Raw genomic sequence first — 20,325 nt, 5'->3', positions numbered from 1 at the left:
CACACATGTGCAAGGAGCAGCCATAAAGATGGGCAAGGGCCTTCCAGCAGTCCTGCAAACACTTTGCAATAGGAAGCAGCTTTGTATTTGGTTCCATTAATTGATAATGGATATGAAGGGCAAGGTATAAATCTCAAACTCTCTTTCTTCCATGCTCTCCCAGTACTAGAAGAGGAATTTTCTGAAGTGACACAGATAGAATGTGAGTGCATATGCTTCCAGGTCTCCCAGGTCCAAGTCTGTCCAAATGGAGATGACAGAGGAGGGGAGGCAGGTTTCCAAGTAAAACCATTTCCTCCTTTCAAGACAGGATTGTATCACCATATGACAAGACCAAGAAATCATACAGACAACTGTTTTTGTCATACACCAGCACTTTGTATTTGAAAAAATCCATCTTTCAGCCTGGCAAAGATGTCCAAGCTGCCTAGGGTGAGATTAGTTACTTAATCACAAGACAATGTCCTGTGGCTTCAACAGAATATAGTGCTCTGAGAGGCGTATTCATTAACTCTTTGATTACATCCAGATAAGGCTTAATTCACAGAATTTTATTGCGGGGGAGGGCAATGTCATCTTTTATTTGTAGTCCTCCCCCGTTTTTCCATTGCTTCTTCCATCCTTTTTCTTACTATAAAAGTCCATTAAGGAGGGAAAGACAGAACAGCAGCACAATGCCTTTTCATTAGTAATGTTAGAAGCCATCCATTTGGAAGAACCCTTTTGTCTCTACAGTGTTTAACTCTTTTCTGTCCCCTATTTTCCTTTATCTGCACAAGTGAATCATCTTAGATGGAATTATTCTCTCCTACCAGAAGATGGAATTATTCTCACCTACTCCTATCCTGGAATAAATATGGGAAAAACTATTAGGAAGTGTGCAGATGCATGAGAAGAAAAAGGAAGGGAAGGGACAGAAGGAAGAGTTCTTCATTAAGAGGAAGAAAGGAAAAATATAGGAAGCAGAAGAAAACACAGAAATATATATACTGCCTTTCAGCTCATAAATAGCAGACATAGCGTTATCCTATTTTATCTTCAGAAGAACTCTGCTGAAATATGCCAGGATAAAAAGGATATGGCTTGTCCAAGGGTATGCAGTAAGTTTCATAGCTGAGAGGCATTTGAATCCTACATTCCCAAATCTAGAACATTACCTATTACACTGCACTAGAGGAGACCAAGGGAAGAGACAATATTGGAAGAATGCTGGTGTTTGAATCGTACTACTAGATGTTTGTAAAGTACTTTTAAATTTTAAAGGAGATTTGCTATCTTTGTTTTTTTCTTCTCATGCTAACCCTGGACAGCAAATTACTAGTAATATTTTTATTTATCAGTTGGGGATCTAAGACTGAGAGAATGTAGCTCAGTGCACAGCTGAGGTAGGTCTTGAACCTGGGGGTACATCTTGAATGGAGGTAAATCTTGCATCTGCCTCTTTCTTGATTTTTAAGCAATGACAAATATTGAAAATAGTGATACATTAAGTAGTTATCTGATGAGCAGATATTCTCATTCTGGCTCCTTGAAAATCTAGCGAAGGTTTACAAGAAAAGAAATAGAGTAAGAGGATAACCAAAATCATATTAGGTGTGTCCACACAGACAGCCATCTTAGCAAATGAATTTTCTCAGGCTTCAGTGTTATGCAGTTTTTAAGCTTAATACACAGCTTTGAAAAGTGCAAACAGTAAACAGAGTCAAATAAAAGAACCCATAACCCCTTAGAGGTTAAGCTGCTGTATTCAGCATTAGACCCAGTATCAAGATCATCCTCTCCTTTTCCAGTTTCATGCAAGTGAGAAACTGCACCATTTTGTTATGTTCAGCAAAAGACCAAACAACTGAGTTTATGTTTGAGTCTCCTCTTTGTTTTTTATGTTTGATCCTATTGGATTTTTCTCCTTACCTACATTGTCTTGCAGATCTGCTGTTATATTAACTGAATTGTTTTTACTGTCACAGAAATCATTTTCTACAGCTTCCAGGTTTCTACAGTCCTGGCTGAAATTTTCCTCCATTTTGCCTTTATGTTTTTTTAAATGGGAAGCATTCTCCTTCTGGTTCACAGGATTAGGCGTTTCTTCCAGCTTGGAGTTGTGACATTCAGTGTGATTGTTCTTTTCAGTACTGCTCTGCTTGGCAACCTCAGCGCTGGTGCATTTCCTACTCTGATCATTATCTTCATTGTTTTTAATATGTTCCGCCTTTTTCTCATCTGTTTTTTTACTGCTTGAGCTATAAGTGGTGAACATATTCTTGCAGTCTTTTGTTTTTTTATGTTTTGGAGCACAGCTACTGCGAAGAGAAACTGGGGATGGCAGCTTTTTATTTGGCTTGCTTCCTTCCAATTTTCTTGGTGGTCCCCATATGAAATGGTCAGAGGGCATGTAGTGCTGCTGGGCAAATCGAAGGAGTTTTCTCCTCTCTCTTCGGTCTCTAATAGTATACACAAAATATTCCAAAGCACTTTGCTTAATGTTGGGGATGGTATCTTCCACAAGAGCTTCATAAAGAATAAATTTTACAAGAGGGGGTTTGAAACTTTCATATCCAAGTTCACCAAGACTCTTCAGGATACGGGTGATTCTCAAGTAGTTATGTTGAGACCTGAAAAGAAAGATCAACTGAACTCAAACTGGCAGGAAGCAAAGAAATAATTATTTTTGTCAGAAGGGGAAAATGTCATAGAAAAATTACCACTACCTGTCACCTTGACAAGAGAACAGCCTCTGCTGCCGCCGCCACCACCACCACCCCAATGCTTATTTTTCAGGGACAATCCAGACATGATGCAACTGTCATAAGAAAGGTCTCTCCATGACAGCTAAACTGCAAAAACCCTTTCATGCTATCAAGGTACCACACAATTGCTGTCATTATAGACTGATGCATAATTCTCGACTTAAAAGGCAATTGGCAAAGAACTGCTAAATGCCCCAAACAAAGCATTGCCATAAATTTGAATTGCATTAACTTTAGAGAAAAAACCTAAGATTTTATCACCAACTGTAGCCCTATTCACACACACAGTATATAGTATGTACTGAGCATATAATGGCTAGAATTCAGATTTAGAATTGATCTGTTGAAATAAAAAGGGTAGTTTGCCAAGTCCCACTGATGTAACTGAGTGACTAAGTATGGATCTAACCCATAGCCTTCTCTATATAGAAATAGATACAGTAGGCTGTACTCTGTCCTCCACATCTGCCAATTTGAGGAGTAAGGAGTATGGATCGGGCCCTAAGTTGGCTGCAGTTGTTGCATGCACATGGGTCATTTGGAAAAGTAGAGTTACTTACTTGTAACTGTTATTCTTTAAGAGCATTCACACAAATGGGCTCTGCACATTTATTCATTTATTTATTATTTAAAACATTTGTATGCCACCAAAGTGTGCTATAGCACCTCTGGGTGGCTCATAGTTATGAGATGACACCTGTTTTGGGAAGATTCCATAGCGAAGATTTATTTGGCAGGAACCCCTCTCCTGACTCATTGTGAGGAAGGGGTTCCTGCCCTATCCTCAGTTCAGAGGGCAAGACTGATATTGTGGCCCCATGCCAGGAAAGAAGGGGGGACCTATGGACCCACCTAGTTCACAGTATGGACAGAGTGCCAAAAGAAAGCGACACCAGAGATGGGAAGCAGGATGCGTTTGTGAAAATGCACAGGTGACCACTCAAAGAATGGCAGTTAAAAGTAAGCAACTTGACTTCCTTCTTCGTGTTCTCTGTGCATCACACATATAGGCGACTGGTGAGGAGGAGGTGGGGAATGGAGGTGGATAAGTGTCACTGTTGAAGAACTGATGGCAGGACCACTCTGCTGAAAGCACAGTCCACTCTGGCTCAGATGTCAAGTGTTTCATGAAGGTCGACAGTTTCAGTCAGGTGACTTGCAGAGGTCAGGCAGTCGCACATCAGCACTAGCACTGTGGAGGTCCCTGTCACTCCTGTAGAATGGGCCTGTTCAGTACTTTTAGCTCATAGGCTAGGGAGATGGCTCACACAACACATCCCACCAGCTGCTGTGACAAGACAGGAAGTCCCTTGTTTCTGCTGCCATAACATATGAACAATCTGTGAGAGGCAGAAGGGCTTGGTCCGGGACTTGTAGAAGGCTAGGGCCCTTCTGTTGTCGAAGGAGTGTAGTGATGTTTCTATCAAGTCCAATGGGAAGGCAAGGAAGGCTGGCAGGAAAATATCCTTGTTGAGGTAGAAGGTAGAGATCACTTTGGGAAGGAAGGTGCGGTTTGGGCAGAGCACTGTTTGTCCCTGTGAAATATGAGCTATGATGGGTCTGCCCATAGTGTGGCCAGGTCACTGCAGCACTGGGCCAAAGTGACCACTACTAGGAAGATGGTCTTCTAAGAGAGTAGGTGTAGGTCTGCAGTGGCCATGGGTTCAAAGGCTTTTTACTGAGGGCTTGGAGGACAACCAATAGTCTCCAGGCTGGTGCTGGGGGGGTTGGCCTGGCAGGACAAATTCCTGGAGGGACTGGCAAGTTACGGGATGAAAGAAGGGAGAGAGTCCTTTGATTGGTGCATGGAAGGATGAGATCATGGCTACACAGACATGGATGAAGGCTGTCTTGAGGTTGCACTGAAAGAGGCACTTCATGAAGAGAAGCCCCTGCTGGATCAGTGAAGGTCTTCCACTTGATGTAGTAGGAGCATCTTATGGCAGGTTTCAGGGCTGCCTCCAGTATAGTGGCAGAGGCTGGATTCTCCAGGCTGTGATGCAGAGCATGTAGACCTCGGGATGGAGGACTGCTCCTTGGTCCTGAGACATGAGGGGAAAGGGAAGGTATAACTGACTGGACAGCTGTAGAAGGCAGCGATCTGAACCTAGTGTCCCTGGCCTAGGATTTGGGACACTATGAGGACTTCTTGCACTGTGAGCATCTCCAGGTGGTTAATGTGTTTGCTGGCATTGTGAGGGTCCCATTTTCCCCAAATCGTTGGTCAGTCACAATGAGCTCCCCAGCCAGAGAGGCAGGCATCTGTGGTGATCTGTCAGGCTCAAGTTCAGGAGGGAAAAGGCAGTTCCCATGGTGAGGCTGTGGCACTTGGTCCACCAGTGGAGGCTTTGTTGCATGTGTCTGGGGATTCTCAACCAGGTTCTCTGGGGTTGATGGATCAAAGGTGCCAATGGAGCAGAGTTGATGTGAGTGCATGTGGAGTCTGGCTAGAGGAACAATTATTGCAGCTGCCATGAGGCCAAGGACTCTCTGGACTCAGGCAGTGGTGGTGGTTGAGCAGCTGAGTAGTCTGGAGGTCCCCCCTGTCAGGGCAGATCAGTGGAGTCTGATAGGTATGCCTTTGCTGCGATGAAGACTAGCCAGGCTCTAATGAAAGGATTGACTGGGAGAGTGAGAGAAAGGATTTTTCCTGGTTTATACTAAGTCTCAGGTAGGAAAGCAGTTCACATGCTGTCACTGTGGCCCGCGTTGCGGCTTGTCTGGAGTGACGATCAGCCAATTGTCCAGGTACAGGTAGATCTGGACTCCCTGGAGGCAGTTGTGTGCAGACTACAGCCATACATTTTGTAAACACCTGGGAGGCTGTGGTGAGGCCAAAGAGGAAGATGACAAATTGAAAGGTGTCATTTCCGATCCAGAAGCGAACTTGTAACACTTGTACAAGTCCTTGATAGAAACATGAAAGTAAAGTGTCTAATGTGAATCAGTCCCTTTTGTGTTGCAGAAGTAGAATATTATGGAGCATGACCATTTGGAACTTTTGGGGTGTTATGAAGCAGTTAACATTCCTGAAGTCCAGATTCAGGCAAACCTCCCCCCCCCCCCATGCTTTTTGGCACCATGAAAACCCAATATGGCTTCTGAGTGTACAACCCTATTGATGGCTCCCTTCTAGAGAAGGGAGTCAACCTCTTCTATGAGGACCTTGGAGCAGGCCATGAATAGTATGGTGCCAAGGGGCAGTAAGACCTCAAACTCCATCCAATAGCCATGTTCTGTGAAGGAGGAAAAGTTGAGCAGGATTGGAGGAAAAGTTGGAGGTGATGGTAAAAGTTGAGCAGGTGAGGAACTTGAGACTTTGGAGCAGTTGCAGGTGGCACCTGAGATCATCTGGGCATTGGCATTCCTGGCAGAGGCACAGGGCATTATCCCTTCACCTTGACTGCTGAGGGGGTCTGTGTATTGAGGCCACAGAAGTTGTGACCTCAAGTGGTAGGACTGGTAGGAAGTGCTGTGCCACTTATATGACGAACGTAGAATATGGCCCTGGAGCAGATTGCTTCAGCCCCATCTTGCATGTAGTTGCTCTGGCTTTTTGGATGGAGTTCATATGTTTGTTGGTGCTGGTGTTGAAGCCACCTTCATGATAGAATGATAGATCTTTGATACAGGCTCTCATCTCATGCGAGGGCCAAAATGAGTGGAGCCAGTGTGCTGGAAGAGGCCAATCACTCCCACCATGTTCTTTACTCTCCACTTGGCCTGGGGCCTTGCCATGTAGATGGTTCCAAGAGTTCCTCAGGTAAGGTGGATTTGCTAAGTGGAATCTGAGGATAGTAAGCACAGCCTGACAGTTGATGGTCCTGGGACCACTGAGGCAGACTGCAGTGGTTGGATGTCTGGTGGGGCTGGAGGTCATGTCTATGAGACTATGGAGGTCCTGGTAGCAGTGTGGTGGTCCCATGATGAGTGTATGGTTGATGGTCTTGCCCTGTATGCCCTTTCTCAGGATGGGTGAGGTAGGATTATGTAGCATTCCCCATGGTGCCCATGGTTGTATGGTTGTCAATGATCACAATAGTATTTCCAAGGGTCATGAGGCCTTCTGCGAGGGAGAGGCAAAGACCAGCCTGACTGTCATTCCCAGTCGGGAAGAGAGGAACATGACTGGTACCCAGATAACAAAATTCACTAGAGTGCTTATGTAGGGCAGGTGAAAACAAGCAGTGCCCACAGTGGCTGGTCTCCTGGTGCATTGGGTCTTGCAAAGTCAGTGCTGGTCCAGACATGTGCCTCATTTCCAAGGCCAGGATGGAGCATACTCAGGTGGTAGAGGCAATGGTTCTCAGATCTTGTCTTCTGAGATCAAAATGGTTAGCTGGGGTGCAGCTGTTGTTATTGGAGGGTTGTATTCAACAGTTCTCAGCACTGAAGGGGCCTTGTGTGTGGTTTCAACTTATCAGGCCTTTGTACATTTCTTGTGGCCCTTCAGCTTAGCCAGGTTTGCCATGACTGTCACCTGGGACTTTCTTTGCCTTGATGATTTCAATTGATTGGCAGTGGAGTGTCCATGACGATTATGGTGGTAAGTCCAAGATGATGGTCCATGGGCAAGGGCAGTTCACTTCTGCGAAGGGCCCTGCTCAAGAGCTCAGCCCTGAGATAGCTGGCCTGTGTTTCTTGGCCTGCTTGGAGAAAGCCTGGCAATGCAAGCAGATGTTCACACATGGCCCTCTCATGAGCGCATGTCCATTGGTGATAGCCTGCTGCTGCAGTTTGCACACTTTCCGAAAGGGGGTGTGAGTGCCATTAAATGCAGGTGATCAGGAAGGCAGATGGTACATAGAAGAGAAAAACACTGAGTGAGAAAGTGGGAAAAGTGGACTGGTAATATCTTTGTGTGTGTGTGTGTCTGGACGGACAGAATGGAATGAAAGGACATGAGAGGTTTCACAGGGTAAAAGCTAGAGAAAGGAGCAAATTATAGGAAAAGGGACAAAGGGCAAAAGATTAAAAAAAAGCTATGGAAAGTGGAGAGGGAATTTCCTGATGGAACTACAATGGTGGTTGAAGAACTGAGGACTGGATGGCAATCCAATCACAGCAAGTCAGGGAAGGGGTTCTTGACAAATAAATTTTAGTTATGGAATCTTCCTGAAACAGGATGCATGCATGTGCAGGGTCCTTATGTGCAATACACAGAGACCACAAAGAAGGATGAAGTTCTGTCTTGATGCCTCATCATGTATTTTTTGCCATACTGGATGCTCCGCTATCCTGAGATTAGGACAACTCCTGAAGGTGTAAAACCTGCTGCATGAAATGAATATACTGCTCATGCCCTTTATTTCTGTGGAAGGGATTTGCTCAGGTTTGTAACCAATCCTAATATTTGTGGTTGGGTATGAACTCTCTCAGGTCAGATTAGCTAGTATCCCCAGGAGCTTTTAGCTTTTCTTACAGCAAACAGTTTTGTAGCTTAGTTTTCACATGTGTTGTTTGCTCTAACCCTCTGTTCAACGGCACTGTGTATTCTATGCTAGTTGCTCCAAAAGCCACCTTCCCTGTATTACCAGTATTTCAGAAGCTATTCTAACCTTTATGAAAAGGATTTAAAACTGGGGTGTAAATATGATTTACTTCCTTCTGAATCAAAGCAGAACTCCTTCAGTTCACAACATCTTTTAGCACAGTAAGTACACATACTCATTTTGGAGAGACTTAAACATTATGGGATAATAGAGCAGCCAAAAATAGCATCCTTGTGTTGAGTTCCCCAACATGTATCAGCACTATTCTTTGTTACAACATTGTAAAGAAACACTGATTATGATTTCACAGCTAGAAGGTATGGTGTCCCTACCTCTCCCACTGCCTAACAGCCTCCCTGTCTGAGCAGACTGGGGTGGTCTTGAGTACAGCAATGAGAACTCCAAAATTTGTGGTCCTGGAGGACTTTAATCTTCATGCCAAAGCCTTTTAAGGAGCAATTCAAAATTTCATGACCACCATCATGGGCCTGAAATCAGTATCAACCAGTATCTGTCCCAAGATAGATGACAGAAACACCTTGGACTTGGTTTTCTGTGCTGGATTAGAAGATAACAATTTATAGGTGGTGGAACCAGTTTTAACCTCCAGGCTACTTGGTCCCCCATCCTTGTAGCGGTTATAAGTTTGATGGTCCACCTTTGAAAGGTGATGAATCTGGTTACATTTCTGAGGTCTCTTGGGGATTTTCCTATAGGCAGTCCTTCTGAGGTCCTGGTCACCACTTGGAATGAAAGAATAATCCAAGCTATTGATATGACTTCTCCCTAGTGGTCTTGACCTATACACAGAACCATGTCAATTTCTTGGTAGTCTGAGCAGATGAACAAATGGCTGTGTTGACAGTGCAAATTGTGGAAGACCTATAATTAATATTAAAGACAGGTCAGAATCCATTTGCTATGTTTTGTAGCAGGGACGGTGACAAAGAAATTTTCTCTGCCACCCTTGCATTTGCCAAGTGGAATTATTTTGGGTGGTTAAAGACCATTTAGCAATTCAACTCTCAAAACCATTGCTAGTCATTTTGCAGCTGAAGTCACTCACATTCATACCAACTTTATGCCATTATCTTGATATTCTGAGTCTGTCTTCTGATCATGTTACAGATACCTTCAGCTTGTGCAATTTGAGGATGTGGACAAACCACTTGGATTCTTGTCCATCTTGGCTTGGCACCTAGACCTCCAATGCCTCTCTGAGGAACAGTGAGGTTCCCACAACTTTGAAAGAAGCTGTAGCAAGGCCCTTCCTGAAGAAACCAAATCTATAACCTATGGTAATTGGCAACGACTGTCCTGTGTCCAATGTGCCATTTTTGGGCATGGTGCAAGAGCTGGCGATGACCTCACAACTGCAAGCAGTGTTGGATGATATTGATTATTTATATCCACTCCAATCAGGTTTCAGACCAGGTTATAAGATGGAAGCAGCCTTGGTCACCCTGACTGATGATCACACTATGGAATGGTTAGAGGGTACAAACCTCTTGATTCTTCTAAATGTCTCAATGCTTATTGATACAATTAATCATTGTATCCTTCTGGGTCATGTGTGTGGGGTACTTCAGAACCAGGGTGTTACAATTGTCCCAGTCCTTCCTGGAGGAGCAGCCTTAGAGGGTGATTCTGTTCCACCCCATGGTCGTTACTCTGTGGGATGCCACAATGTTCCTTCCTGTCCCTCACTTTTCAACATCAGGTGGCTTGGGCAGAACTGTCATCATGCATGATACTCAGCTGAACCTCTCATTTCATTCCAGGGAGCCTGTGGGTCAGGAAACAAACTACCTGGGTAGAAGTTTACAGCTAGTCTTAGATGGGGTTCCACTCCCTGACTGAGCATGTAATCTGGGAGTACTCCCGGAATCTGCACTAACTGGTGAAGCACAGGTGGCTGTGGTGTTTTAGGCTAGAGCAGACAGACCTATCTTAGTTACCTATGCAACAGTGACATCCAGACTGCACTAATGTAATATGCTGTACATGGGGTTGCTTTGAAGACAGTCTGGAACTTTGCTGGTGCAGAATGTGGCTGCTTAAATGTTAGTGGGCACGAGGTGATCAGATCATGTAACACCTATGCTGAGCCAACTGCACTACTTGCCAGTGTGAATTTGAGCCCAATTTAAAGTGCTACTTTTGACCATTAAAGCCTTAAATAGTTTGGGACCAAATTACTTGAAGGGCTGTCTTCATCCATATCAGTCCACCCACACTTAAGACCAGTGAGAGAAACCCATCTAATGTTCCTACCTTTGAGGGCAGTTAGACAGGTGAGCATATAGGAAAGGTCCTTTTCCCCACAGGTCCCAACACTTCTGCAGTAAGTTGCCAGCAAAGGCTGCAACTTTGGAAAGGCTGCAAAGGTGGCTTTGGAAAGGTCTGAAAACTCACAACATTACTCTGGCCTCACCCCCATTATATTTTCCCAAACTAGGTTCCAGCTGCAGTAGTGTGTTGTAGGTCACTGGTGTGTGTCACAAATTTTGGAATTGCTGCTGTCTTTATTACGGCATCAATTTTTATTATGCCAACTGACCATCAAAGGCAGAAGGAGAAAAGGAAGACCAAATAAGAGATCGATTGACTTCATAAAGGAAGCCACAGCTTTGAAGTTAGAACAGCTAAGCACAGGTATAGGACATTCTGGAGGGCTTTCATTCATAGGGTGACCATAAGTCAGAGAGGACTTAATAGCATGTAACTACTACTCCTTAGGTTATTCCTGCCCTGAAAGGTGGCCAAGACGTATTTTCAATGAATAGAAAAAAGAAAGGAAGAACTATACTGGGATGCCATTTTAGCAGCAGTTCCTTGGCTCCCATAATGATTAATTCTACCCTCAACTCCAAAGATATTGCATGATTATATATCATAGGTATGCTCAGTGAATACTTGTGTCTTGATGAGGTTGATAAGAACAAAGGATAAGAACATATCCAAAGGAAGTAACAGTGTCCAATAAAATCTCATCTGCATCTCTTTCATAACATTCTTCTGAATCCTGCCCCCGCCCTTTCTGGAGCAAGGACTCTCTAGTTTGGACCTGACAAATATAAGACTCTTTCTCGACTCTATAAAGAGAAAAAGGAAAAAAAATCATTCCTCCTCAGCAGGTGTGCATTTCCTGCCTTTGTGATTACTGGGTATTCGCACGTGTAGAACATTTGTGTAGAACATATAAGCATAAAGTTGCACTTCTGATAAGCACAAAAAGCTATCTATTTAGAATCGTGGGATGTGCTGTGTGATACAGGCCTATACTTGCTGACTTTTAGTCAAGTACAGTGGTACCTCAGCTCACGAACACCTCAGTTCACGACCAAATTGGGTCACGAACAGAAATCTCAGAAAAATTTTGCCTCAGGTTGTGAACTCCGCATCGGGTGATGACCATGATCACAGCCATGTTGTAGCATGAACACAATCACGACTGTCTTCCCCCACAAGCATGAAAGCGCCCATCTTCCCTTCACCTGCATGAGCGCGACTGCACTCGCACCCGTCTTCCCTGCATGAGCGCGATCACAGCCATCTCCCCCTCCCCGCCCCCAACAGCGCAATCACTATCGCATGATTATCATTTGGACTCTCCCTCCAAACAACCTCCCCCACACCTTGGTTAATGTTCTCTACAGTACTGTACTTTGCTACTTTGTTGTTCTTTGTTACTTTGTTTCAAATTTTTGTGATTAAAAAATATTTACAGAATGAATTAACTTTATTTACATTGAACCTTATGGGGAAATTTGACTTGGCTGGAATGGATTAAGTTTGTGAGCCGAGGTACCACTGTACAGCCTATTCAAACATTACCAATTTTGTACCGCAGAGTTGAAGGTGGAGCCACCATGACAACCATGGTGTAGGAAAACGTCTGGGTAGAAGACTGACAGATCCAGGCCTTTGACATATCTATTGCAAGACTTACTTACTCATTCAAGTGTTGGAATCTTTCTTGCCAGTTAGAAGCTCGTGCTACATTCCCATTTTTATCAATTAACTTTATACCAAAAAATTCCAGCATCATTTTGTAAGCCAACAGAAATCTTCTAATTGCTTCTTTTGTTTTTTTGAATTCCTGTAACACATTTTTAAAAAGAAAGCACAAATAACAAAACATTACAGATACATAAAGTGAAGATAGCCTGGTTGGCCAAAAGGAAAACCCCAAACCACCAAATAGTGAGGTTATATTACAAACCATCTGTTTTACCTCAATTTCGTATGTTGTTAATTCCTTTGCATAGAAATTCAGTCCTTGCTCTCTTAGTGGAAAAAGCCTGTATTAAAAACAAATGCACACTTATTTGCTGCAGATTAAGCAAGCTGAAGCAGATCTATTAAAGTAATGAACAAGTAAAAAGTTACCAACCATTGTATGTAAGTGTGATTGTGTTCCAATTTCTCATAGTCTCCTTTCCATTTATTTAGGACTTCTTCAATATAAACACCTTTAAATATATGTGAGCAAATACAAATCTTTAATACTATTTAAAATGCCATAGCAAATACATTTTGCATACATAAAAATGGTGTGACATTAACACAAAAGCATATTTTGTAGAGAAGTATGTTGGTTAAAATGAGTAACAATATTACAATCACTCCTCACAAGGCAGTATGGGATGAATTAGGCCAAGGATCCACACTGGCAGGTACATCTTTTATTTTGACAAGAGTACAGAAACCTCAACCTCCTTCCATGTCTGGAGAAACAGAAGAACTCTCCATAATGCTGACTTCAGAAGCACAGGAAAAAGTGGCCTTTCTCTCTGATGTTATGTAAAGCCTTGGAGGCACTGGGAAAGCCAAGCAACTTCTTGGCACTTCCTGAGCATCTGAAGTTAAGTGCAGTGGGGATAAGTATTCTCAACTGTGTAAGAAGGCAGGGGCTGGGTTTCAACCTCAGTATCTCAGAATAATCTATTCCCTTCCTTCCTGTGGGAGAGAAGGAAGGTTGTGGTGAGAACCACAGGGTAGCCTAGCTTCAGTAATACAACAATCAGGGAGCAACTTTATAAATACAAATGATTTGCCACTATTTATTTATTTATTTATTTATTTAAAACTTTTATATTCTGTCACCACATGCCTTGGCATCTCAGGACGGCTTACAAACGTAGAATTAAAAACAGTAACAAATTCAATAAGATTATATAAAAACAAAAAATAGTGACTATTATCGATAAAATTAATTTTTAAAATAGTCATTAAATAAAAAGGTTTTAACCTGGCACCAAAAAGAATATAGACTTGGCACCAGGCGCACCTCTCCAGGGAGTGCATTCCATAATCTGGGTGTCACCACAGAGAAGGCCCTGCTCCAGGTAGTTGTTCTTTTTATCTCCTTTAAAGAGGGCTCCCGGAGCAAAGCCTCTCCCACAGATCTCCTGCAGATCTTAAGGGGCCTGAGGGCATGTAAGGGAAGAGGCGCTCCTTCAGGTATCCAGGTCCCAAGCTGTTCAGGACTTTATAGGTTAAAACCAGCACCTTGAATTGGACCCGGACTTCAACTGGGAGCCAGTGGAGCTGGTAGAGGACCAGCGTTATATGAGAATAACGACCGGTCCCTGTCAGCAGCCCAGCAGCTCTGTTCTGCACCAGCGGAAGTATCTGGTTCATTTTCAAGGGCAGCCCCATGTAGAGCATGTTGCAGTAATCCAAGCAAAGAACTAACAGCTCTTAGCTCCTCCCACCCCAAAAACCCCCATGGTGCAAATGCCATGACCCAGCCTCTATGAACCTTGTGTCTTCACCTCTGAAGAGGTAGGGCAAAGCCATTCCCCCAGACATGTAAGAGCAGAAGAAATGGTTATATTCTATAAATTGCCAACTGTTATTTGAATAAAACTAATGCACATGGCTAAGGGAAATGAGCCAGAGTTTCTTTAAAAAGCGCTAACACTTAAATTATCACTACCTAAAGCAGAACAAGACAACCAGACGCACACACTTACCAAATTTTGGCACCAATAGTACCTAAGCAGTGGGACATTAATTGTTGTGGACAGTGTAGAAGTCACTAGTAATATAACTAGAACTTCATAAAGTTTGAAAATAATGTCATCCAGATTAGTCTAAAATCCATGTTGACCTGTTATTTCTCTGAAACCACAAGTAATCGAAGTTTTGTTACCAGTTCAAATAGGAGCAGAAAACCAAAAGCAGTGACAGCTACAGTTCACAAACATTCTACATACATTGGTACTTCAGTGTGATGGATTAATGTAGTTGTCTTAAACAAAGCATGCATAAGGCTTGCATCTTGTGTAATTTTTTTAGCAGTAAGATCAACTGAATTTAGTTATGACTGACTTCTCAAGTAAACATGTGTGTGACAGGTTTGTAAAACCACTGACGCCAACTATCGTGATTTACAGATTCAGGACCCTACATAATTTAAGCAATAATATGATAATGCCAAAGACTACTTACCATCAGGTTTAAAGGGTATTTTATTCTTGTAAAAGCGGAGGTTGCACAAATCATTCTGATATCGTAGATCTTTAAAATTCTGCTGAGCAGAGATGAGGAAAAAAGCAAAGTATGATCAGTCAAACAAGTCTGTATGAAATAGGCTGCAGTTGATGTCATTATCAATATGCTTAGTATAATGTAAGAGTTTAATTTAGGCTGACCAAAATTTAACCTTAAACTACAACTTGAAAAGTTGTATGTAATTTATCTCTGCTGGAGTTGCAGAATAAATACTATTACAATTACTTTAGACCAGATTTCAAACTGATTAAGAATTGACTCGGGAAGATTCTTACCCTATGAAAATCAAACCAGAATCCAGAAAAATATAATTAAAAAATCAAGTATTTGTGCATCTGGTCCAATATGTCTTGCAAAAATGCTTGCCATTACACATAACCTGAGGTGCCTGATCCTGCCTTTAATCTTGGAAGCTAAGCAGGGTCAGACTGGGTTGAAATCTGGATGGGTAACTTGAGTCCAGCATTGAGCAGGTGGATGGACTTGATGGCCTGCTAGGCCCCTTCCAACTGTATGATTCTATGCCTCAGTGTACAAATTACTGGTATTTATACATGCAGAACTATGTTCATTCTGTGACTGGGATATACAGGACTTTCTCATGCAAAGCAGCTATCAGTGCTTTCAAGCTGAGTGGAAAAGTGAGAGCAACAGTCTGTTTAACCCTCCTTTGCCAGCAATTCTTCCATTCAAAATCCTTCTCTAGTTACCCATCCTGGCCCACTTCTCAACCCAAAGTCACTCATCTCTGCTTTGTATTAAGTAAAAGCTTGAGATGGTGGGGGTAACAATAATGGAATAACATGTGGTGTGTAATTTTGGTCTTGGGACTGGGGAAGGTAATTCAAAAGAGGCTGAATGGGCATGACAAAAGAGCAGGGTGTGGGGAGATGGAGGTAATTCAAGTGTACTAAGAATATATCTTTTTAAAAAGAAGACTGTGTTTCTGTATTTTAAGGGAATTTAAGGAAAACACATTATAAGAAACCATATCTAAAGGAAGTTAGGGTGTAGGTCAGAGTTAGAGATACAGTTAGGCTGCAATCCTATACCATTTAGCTTGAAGTAAACTGCAATGAACTCAGCAAGAGTTCTCAATAGATATGCATAGGGTACATTGTTACAGAAGCCCAACAGGTGTTGAGTGGAGCCTATTATGAAGAAATGTTACAGCCAAAACAGCTGAACTGCAGGAGTTTGTTCACAAAACATCTAGTAAAATGCTTACATACAGGTTGATCTTATCTCCCCTTCTTACTTTTTTTGTCATTTTCAAAGCTACAGTTTTCACTTACCTGGTGCAAACATTCATAATCTCACTATGCAAGACTTGTGTTACAAAATTTTGTTCTGTTTCTGGTGACTTTCTAACCTTGGACTCTTAATGTCCTGCTACAGGTGGGAATGTGTCAATTGTTAATTCAGATATGGAAGTTAGGAGTTGGGCAGGACAATTATCTGTGGTAATACAAAACCTAGCAAATTTTGACTGTTGTATAGGAAAGCCAGAGAGCCAGTGTGATGTAGTGGTTAAGAGCATGGGACTGGGACTCAGACAATCTGGGTTCTAGTCCCCGCTCAGCCATGGAGCCAACTGGGTGACTTTGGGCCAGTCACAGACTCTCAGCCCAACCTACCTCACAGGGTTGTTGTTGTGGGGATAAGATGGAGGAGGAGATGTAAGCTGCCTTGAGCCCTTTGTAGGAAAAAGGCAGGATATAAATAAATAAATAAAGGACTCAATGCAATGGCATTAATACAAATATATCAGTAACTCTAATTCTAATAACAGAAGACAATGATGGGAGCTACAGAGTTCCCCAGTATCTGTCATTACCTTCCCTAATACTTCTTTAGTAATATAGTAATATGTAGTAAAGAATTGTTCTAATTTTTGTAATATGTAGTAAAGAATATATATTTTTACTTTATTGTTTATCTGATGGAATTTGAAGATATGAGGCATTCCACTGGAACTATAAAGAACTTCAGAGACTTAAAATCTATTATAATACTACCCTAATAAATACTCCAATGTTACAAAACACGCTTACTGGATATTGATGCCGATATTTGTACAAATCTCTTGCAGCATAGAAACTTCTCTTTGGTTTAGCTGTCACTTCAATTGCATCATCCCCCTGCAAAGATCAGACATATTCAGTGACAAACTGTAGCATGAGCATAACTGTTCAGACATGTCTGTATATTTGGCAGTGTGGTGCTCTATTATTTTAAAACTAGTTATATTCCAAAGGAATGCACATGCTGTTCTTCATGTTCACTGGTGCTCTCAAGAGTCCTCTTCCTCTATCCCTCCATTTGCAAACGCTCCTGCTAAAGTTTGGGGGAATCATCTCAAGCATCAAGGCAAGAATGCTACAAGAAAATAAATTATCTCAGAACAAATACCACAGACAAGTCATATATTTGTCTTATCATCATTCAAATGCCATGCTTTTCCACAGTTATTTTTTCCATATTCAGCTATAAATCAAGGGCTAGCTCACAAAGCATGGTGACCTCCATTCTGTTACTTTAAGAATATGGTCACCATCTCATGTGTGGTTGGGCTGCTCTTGAAAACACCCTTTGACTCAGCTTGTACATAATGACAACCCATGAGATGTTTATTCATTGGTTCCATGTTTATCCATTTCCATTTAGCAAAACTGAGGCAGCCTTATCTATACAATAATTGTAGGAAGCTTGCACAACTTCTGTGTAATTTTGGCATTGCCGTAAGCCTGAGATAATCCTGTATACTCCTGTGCTGACTGCATCAGATTCACTGTGATATGTACACTGGCCCCAGACTTTAAGTAGTCAGTGCACATACATTCATAAATCAGCCAATCATCGACAAAAGAATGAAATTAGTATGTTATACTTCTACACTGACAGGAGACAATTTCCCTCTGTATTCCTGTATCCCATAAGCATTATGCAGCATTCAGTCAATCTTGCTGCCTCAGATACAAATACTGCAGTTGTGAAAATATTTTGTACATTCCTGCTTTTGACATAGTAACTACAAATTGTTAATTTTCCAAGTACAGGTTCCCCCATCCATTTAACAACTGGAAGGTCATTCTCATCCCAAATGTGGTCGCTTCTATAGTTCTCCCAGAAGGGTACAATATAAAGACTTGAAGCTACATAATGGAGCTATCTAAAGTTGATATGCATAAGCAGACCAGTTCCCCAAGTTACATTAAGTAGAAATTAAGTATTAAAACTCTGACAAATGCTGCAGCAGCTGGAGTTCCATCCAACACCCACAAAAAATTACAGTCAGCAGTGGCTTATAAATTTCAGGCAAGAACCCAAAGTGTGGTATACTGGAGAAAAGAGGAGTAAAGAGGAGTACTAACTTAAAGGATGAAAAGCCACACATGAATAAATCATACAGATAGTATATCTCAAAAATGTAATTACTGTGCTGAAATAAACTAACAAAAAAATCACAGGTAGGTCTAGTTTACATTTGCTTTCTACTGTTAAACACAGCCCCTTCTCTGTATACCCCAAAAAGCCAGGAAGCATCTACTTTATCATAGTTTCTAATTTCATTAAAATTCAATCTGAACAAGCCTGAATCTTAAACCACAGTATGAAGTTGGTTAAGAACCTAGACAGTTCTGAAGCTGGTAATGTAATTATTTGTTCAGAGGACACAAGTACCTATTATTACAAATTAATTGGGTAATAGAGGCATACTGCAAATGAAGGAAGAAGGCAAAAATCTCATTAGTACCTCAGCTGAACAGGCTGCAAAATGATCACCTGAATACACCCATGAAAACCATGGGAAGTCACAGTACTACTTTGCTTGGTGGTGGAAATACCACCAGAAGAAAATATGTACAGCAAGCTGAAAAAGCATCAGAGCGATCATGGAAATGCTGTTCATGTTATACAGTCTGAGCACACACTATAAGAAATACTGGAATTGCTCACGTGGAGTCTATATATAATATATAGACTATATAATATATCGTTATTATATGAACTAGACCTAAACCTCTTGCATATATTGAATAAGGGAGGATGCTTCCAGTGGGGGAAGTGCCACTGAATCAAATATAATGGATGCATGTATATGTTAAAGTAACAATTGATAACTTAAGCACTGCAATACTAAGCTTGTCATACATGCACACGTAACTTATACCTGCTGGTTCTGAGAGCAGGATATGGCATGTACAGTCACATATCTGCAAAGTGCAGCAGATGGTCGTGTGTCTGTTCTAATGCTAAGCAGATCAGAACAGGGCAACAGAAGCATGTCAGCTTGCACAGGAACAGGCCATTCCCCACTGAAATGGATCCCATAAGAAGACACACACACATTTTTACACATGGACTGAGACAATAGACTAGAAAATATAGCAACTGTCAGCACAACCTTCTAAGCTTTTGCACTGTCCATTTGTTATTCTACCAAAGCAAGGTTATACTAAGGACACTTTTTAAAATCATACATGTTTAGACACTTGTCCTCAAAGTTTTTTTTTTTTAACTGAAAACCCCAGACAAACAAATAGGGCTCCTGTCCTTGAAATACTTACTGGTTCAGGCAACATCATCAGATCACCACAGTCCACAATGCATGAGCGCATGTTGTTGAACTGTGAATTGTGGTTGAAATGTTGGTTATTACATTGACTGAATCTGACTGTATAATAAACCATTCCTTGTTAGTCACCAAAAATTCATGAAGGGAACCCATGTTTGTTGCTGGGTTGTCAAATCTGTGGGTTGTTCACTACACACTGTTATCTTGCCTGGGTTCAGACAATATGATAACCTGCAGTTCAGTGACAACCCACATTCCACCCATACTCAATCACTAAGTGTGGCTTATTGTTGGAACCCATTCACTGTTTTATAACTTGCTACATGTTCTGTATGATAGGAGCTCATCCAGCTGGAAGAAACCCCTGGATCTTTAAGAGACTAATTCACTGCTAAATGGACTTAGATTTCAGAATAGAGCATAACAAGGTAAGGTTTTAGTGGCAGTGTCCAACTGGAGTAGGCAACTTGGTGCCTTCTAGCAGCTTTGGACTTTAACTCCCACAAGCCCTTGCCAGCTCAATGTTCACAGGTTATGAGAGCTGGAGTCCAAAGCATCTTAAAGGAACCATATTGCCTACTCTCAGGCAGAGAATTTGGGAAGGAGGAGTTGTTATTCTCTCTGCAGTGATGATCACAGAGTCATCTTTTCTCCTAGAAGTTTCCTAAATTATTCAGCCTTTCAGATGACTTCAAGAGATTGCTAAATTAAGATTTGCATCAGTAAGTACAAGCTTGTCTACTTTCTGAGTGCCCTGCGCTTGACACTGCAGTCCATAAAACATTTTGAGTGAAATACTAAATATTAAATAAGCTTGTATTAAGATTTCAAATTGTCAAAATAAGCATTTATGAAAGGTTAAGAAAGAGTATGCAAATGAATCTGGGGGTTTGCTGTGTTGAATAAGGACACTCACACTGAGTTCATCTGGTGTTTGATTGAGACTGGCACATGAAAGAATAATAAGCATCCTTAGGGTGCAATC

General features: G+C 41.8%; 1 protein-coding gene across 2 annotated transcripts in view; it reads right to left on the bottom strand.

Annotated features, from left to right (window-relative positions):
- Window positions 1-725: 725 nt before the first annotated feature.
- Window positions 726-20,325, bottom strand: part of OGFRL1 (opioid growth factor receptor like 1) — a 22,542-nt gene continuing 2,942 nt past the window's right edge. The window contains exons 2-7 of one of the 2 annotated variants that reach the window (XM_044421605.1): window positions 16,816-16,902; window positions 14,699-14,777; window positions 12,636-12,714; window positions 12,477-12,543; window positions 12,196-12,341; window positions 726-2,612 (exon numbers count right to left, since the gene is read on the bottom strand). In XM_044421605.1, the coding sequence (XP_044277540.1) occupies window positions 1,853-2,612; window positions 12,196-12,341; window positions 12,477-12,543; window positions 12,636-12,714; window positions 14,699-14,777; window positions 16,816-16,902 (1,218 nt within the window). In that variant the 3' untranslated portion in view covers window positions 726-1,852. Of the gene's footprint in view, window positions 2,613-12,195; window positions 12,544-12,635; window positions 12,715-14,698; window positions 14,778-16,815; window positions 16,903-20,325 lie in introns of both variants that reach the window. The other variant, XM_044421604.1, reaches the window with a different exon arrangement.

Source organism: Varanus komodoensis, unplaced genomic scaffold (assembly GCF_004798865.1).
Source record: "Varanus komodoensis strain SLA01 unplaced genomic scaffold, ASM479886v1 scaffold12, whole genome shotgun sequence".
NCBI lineage: Eukaryota > Metazoa > Chordata > Lepidosauria > Squamata > Varanidae > Varanus > Varanus komodoensis.
The sequence above is the reverse complement of the archived record's forward strand: the minus strand, read 5'-3'. Positions and strand labels throughout refer to the sequence as shown.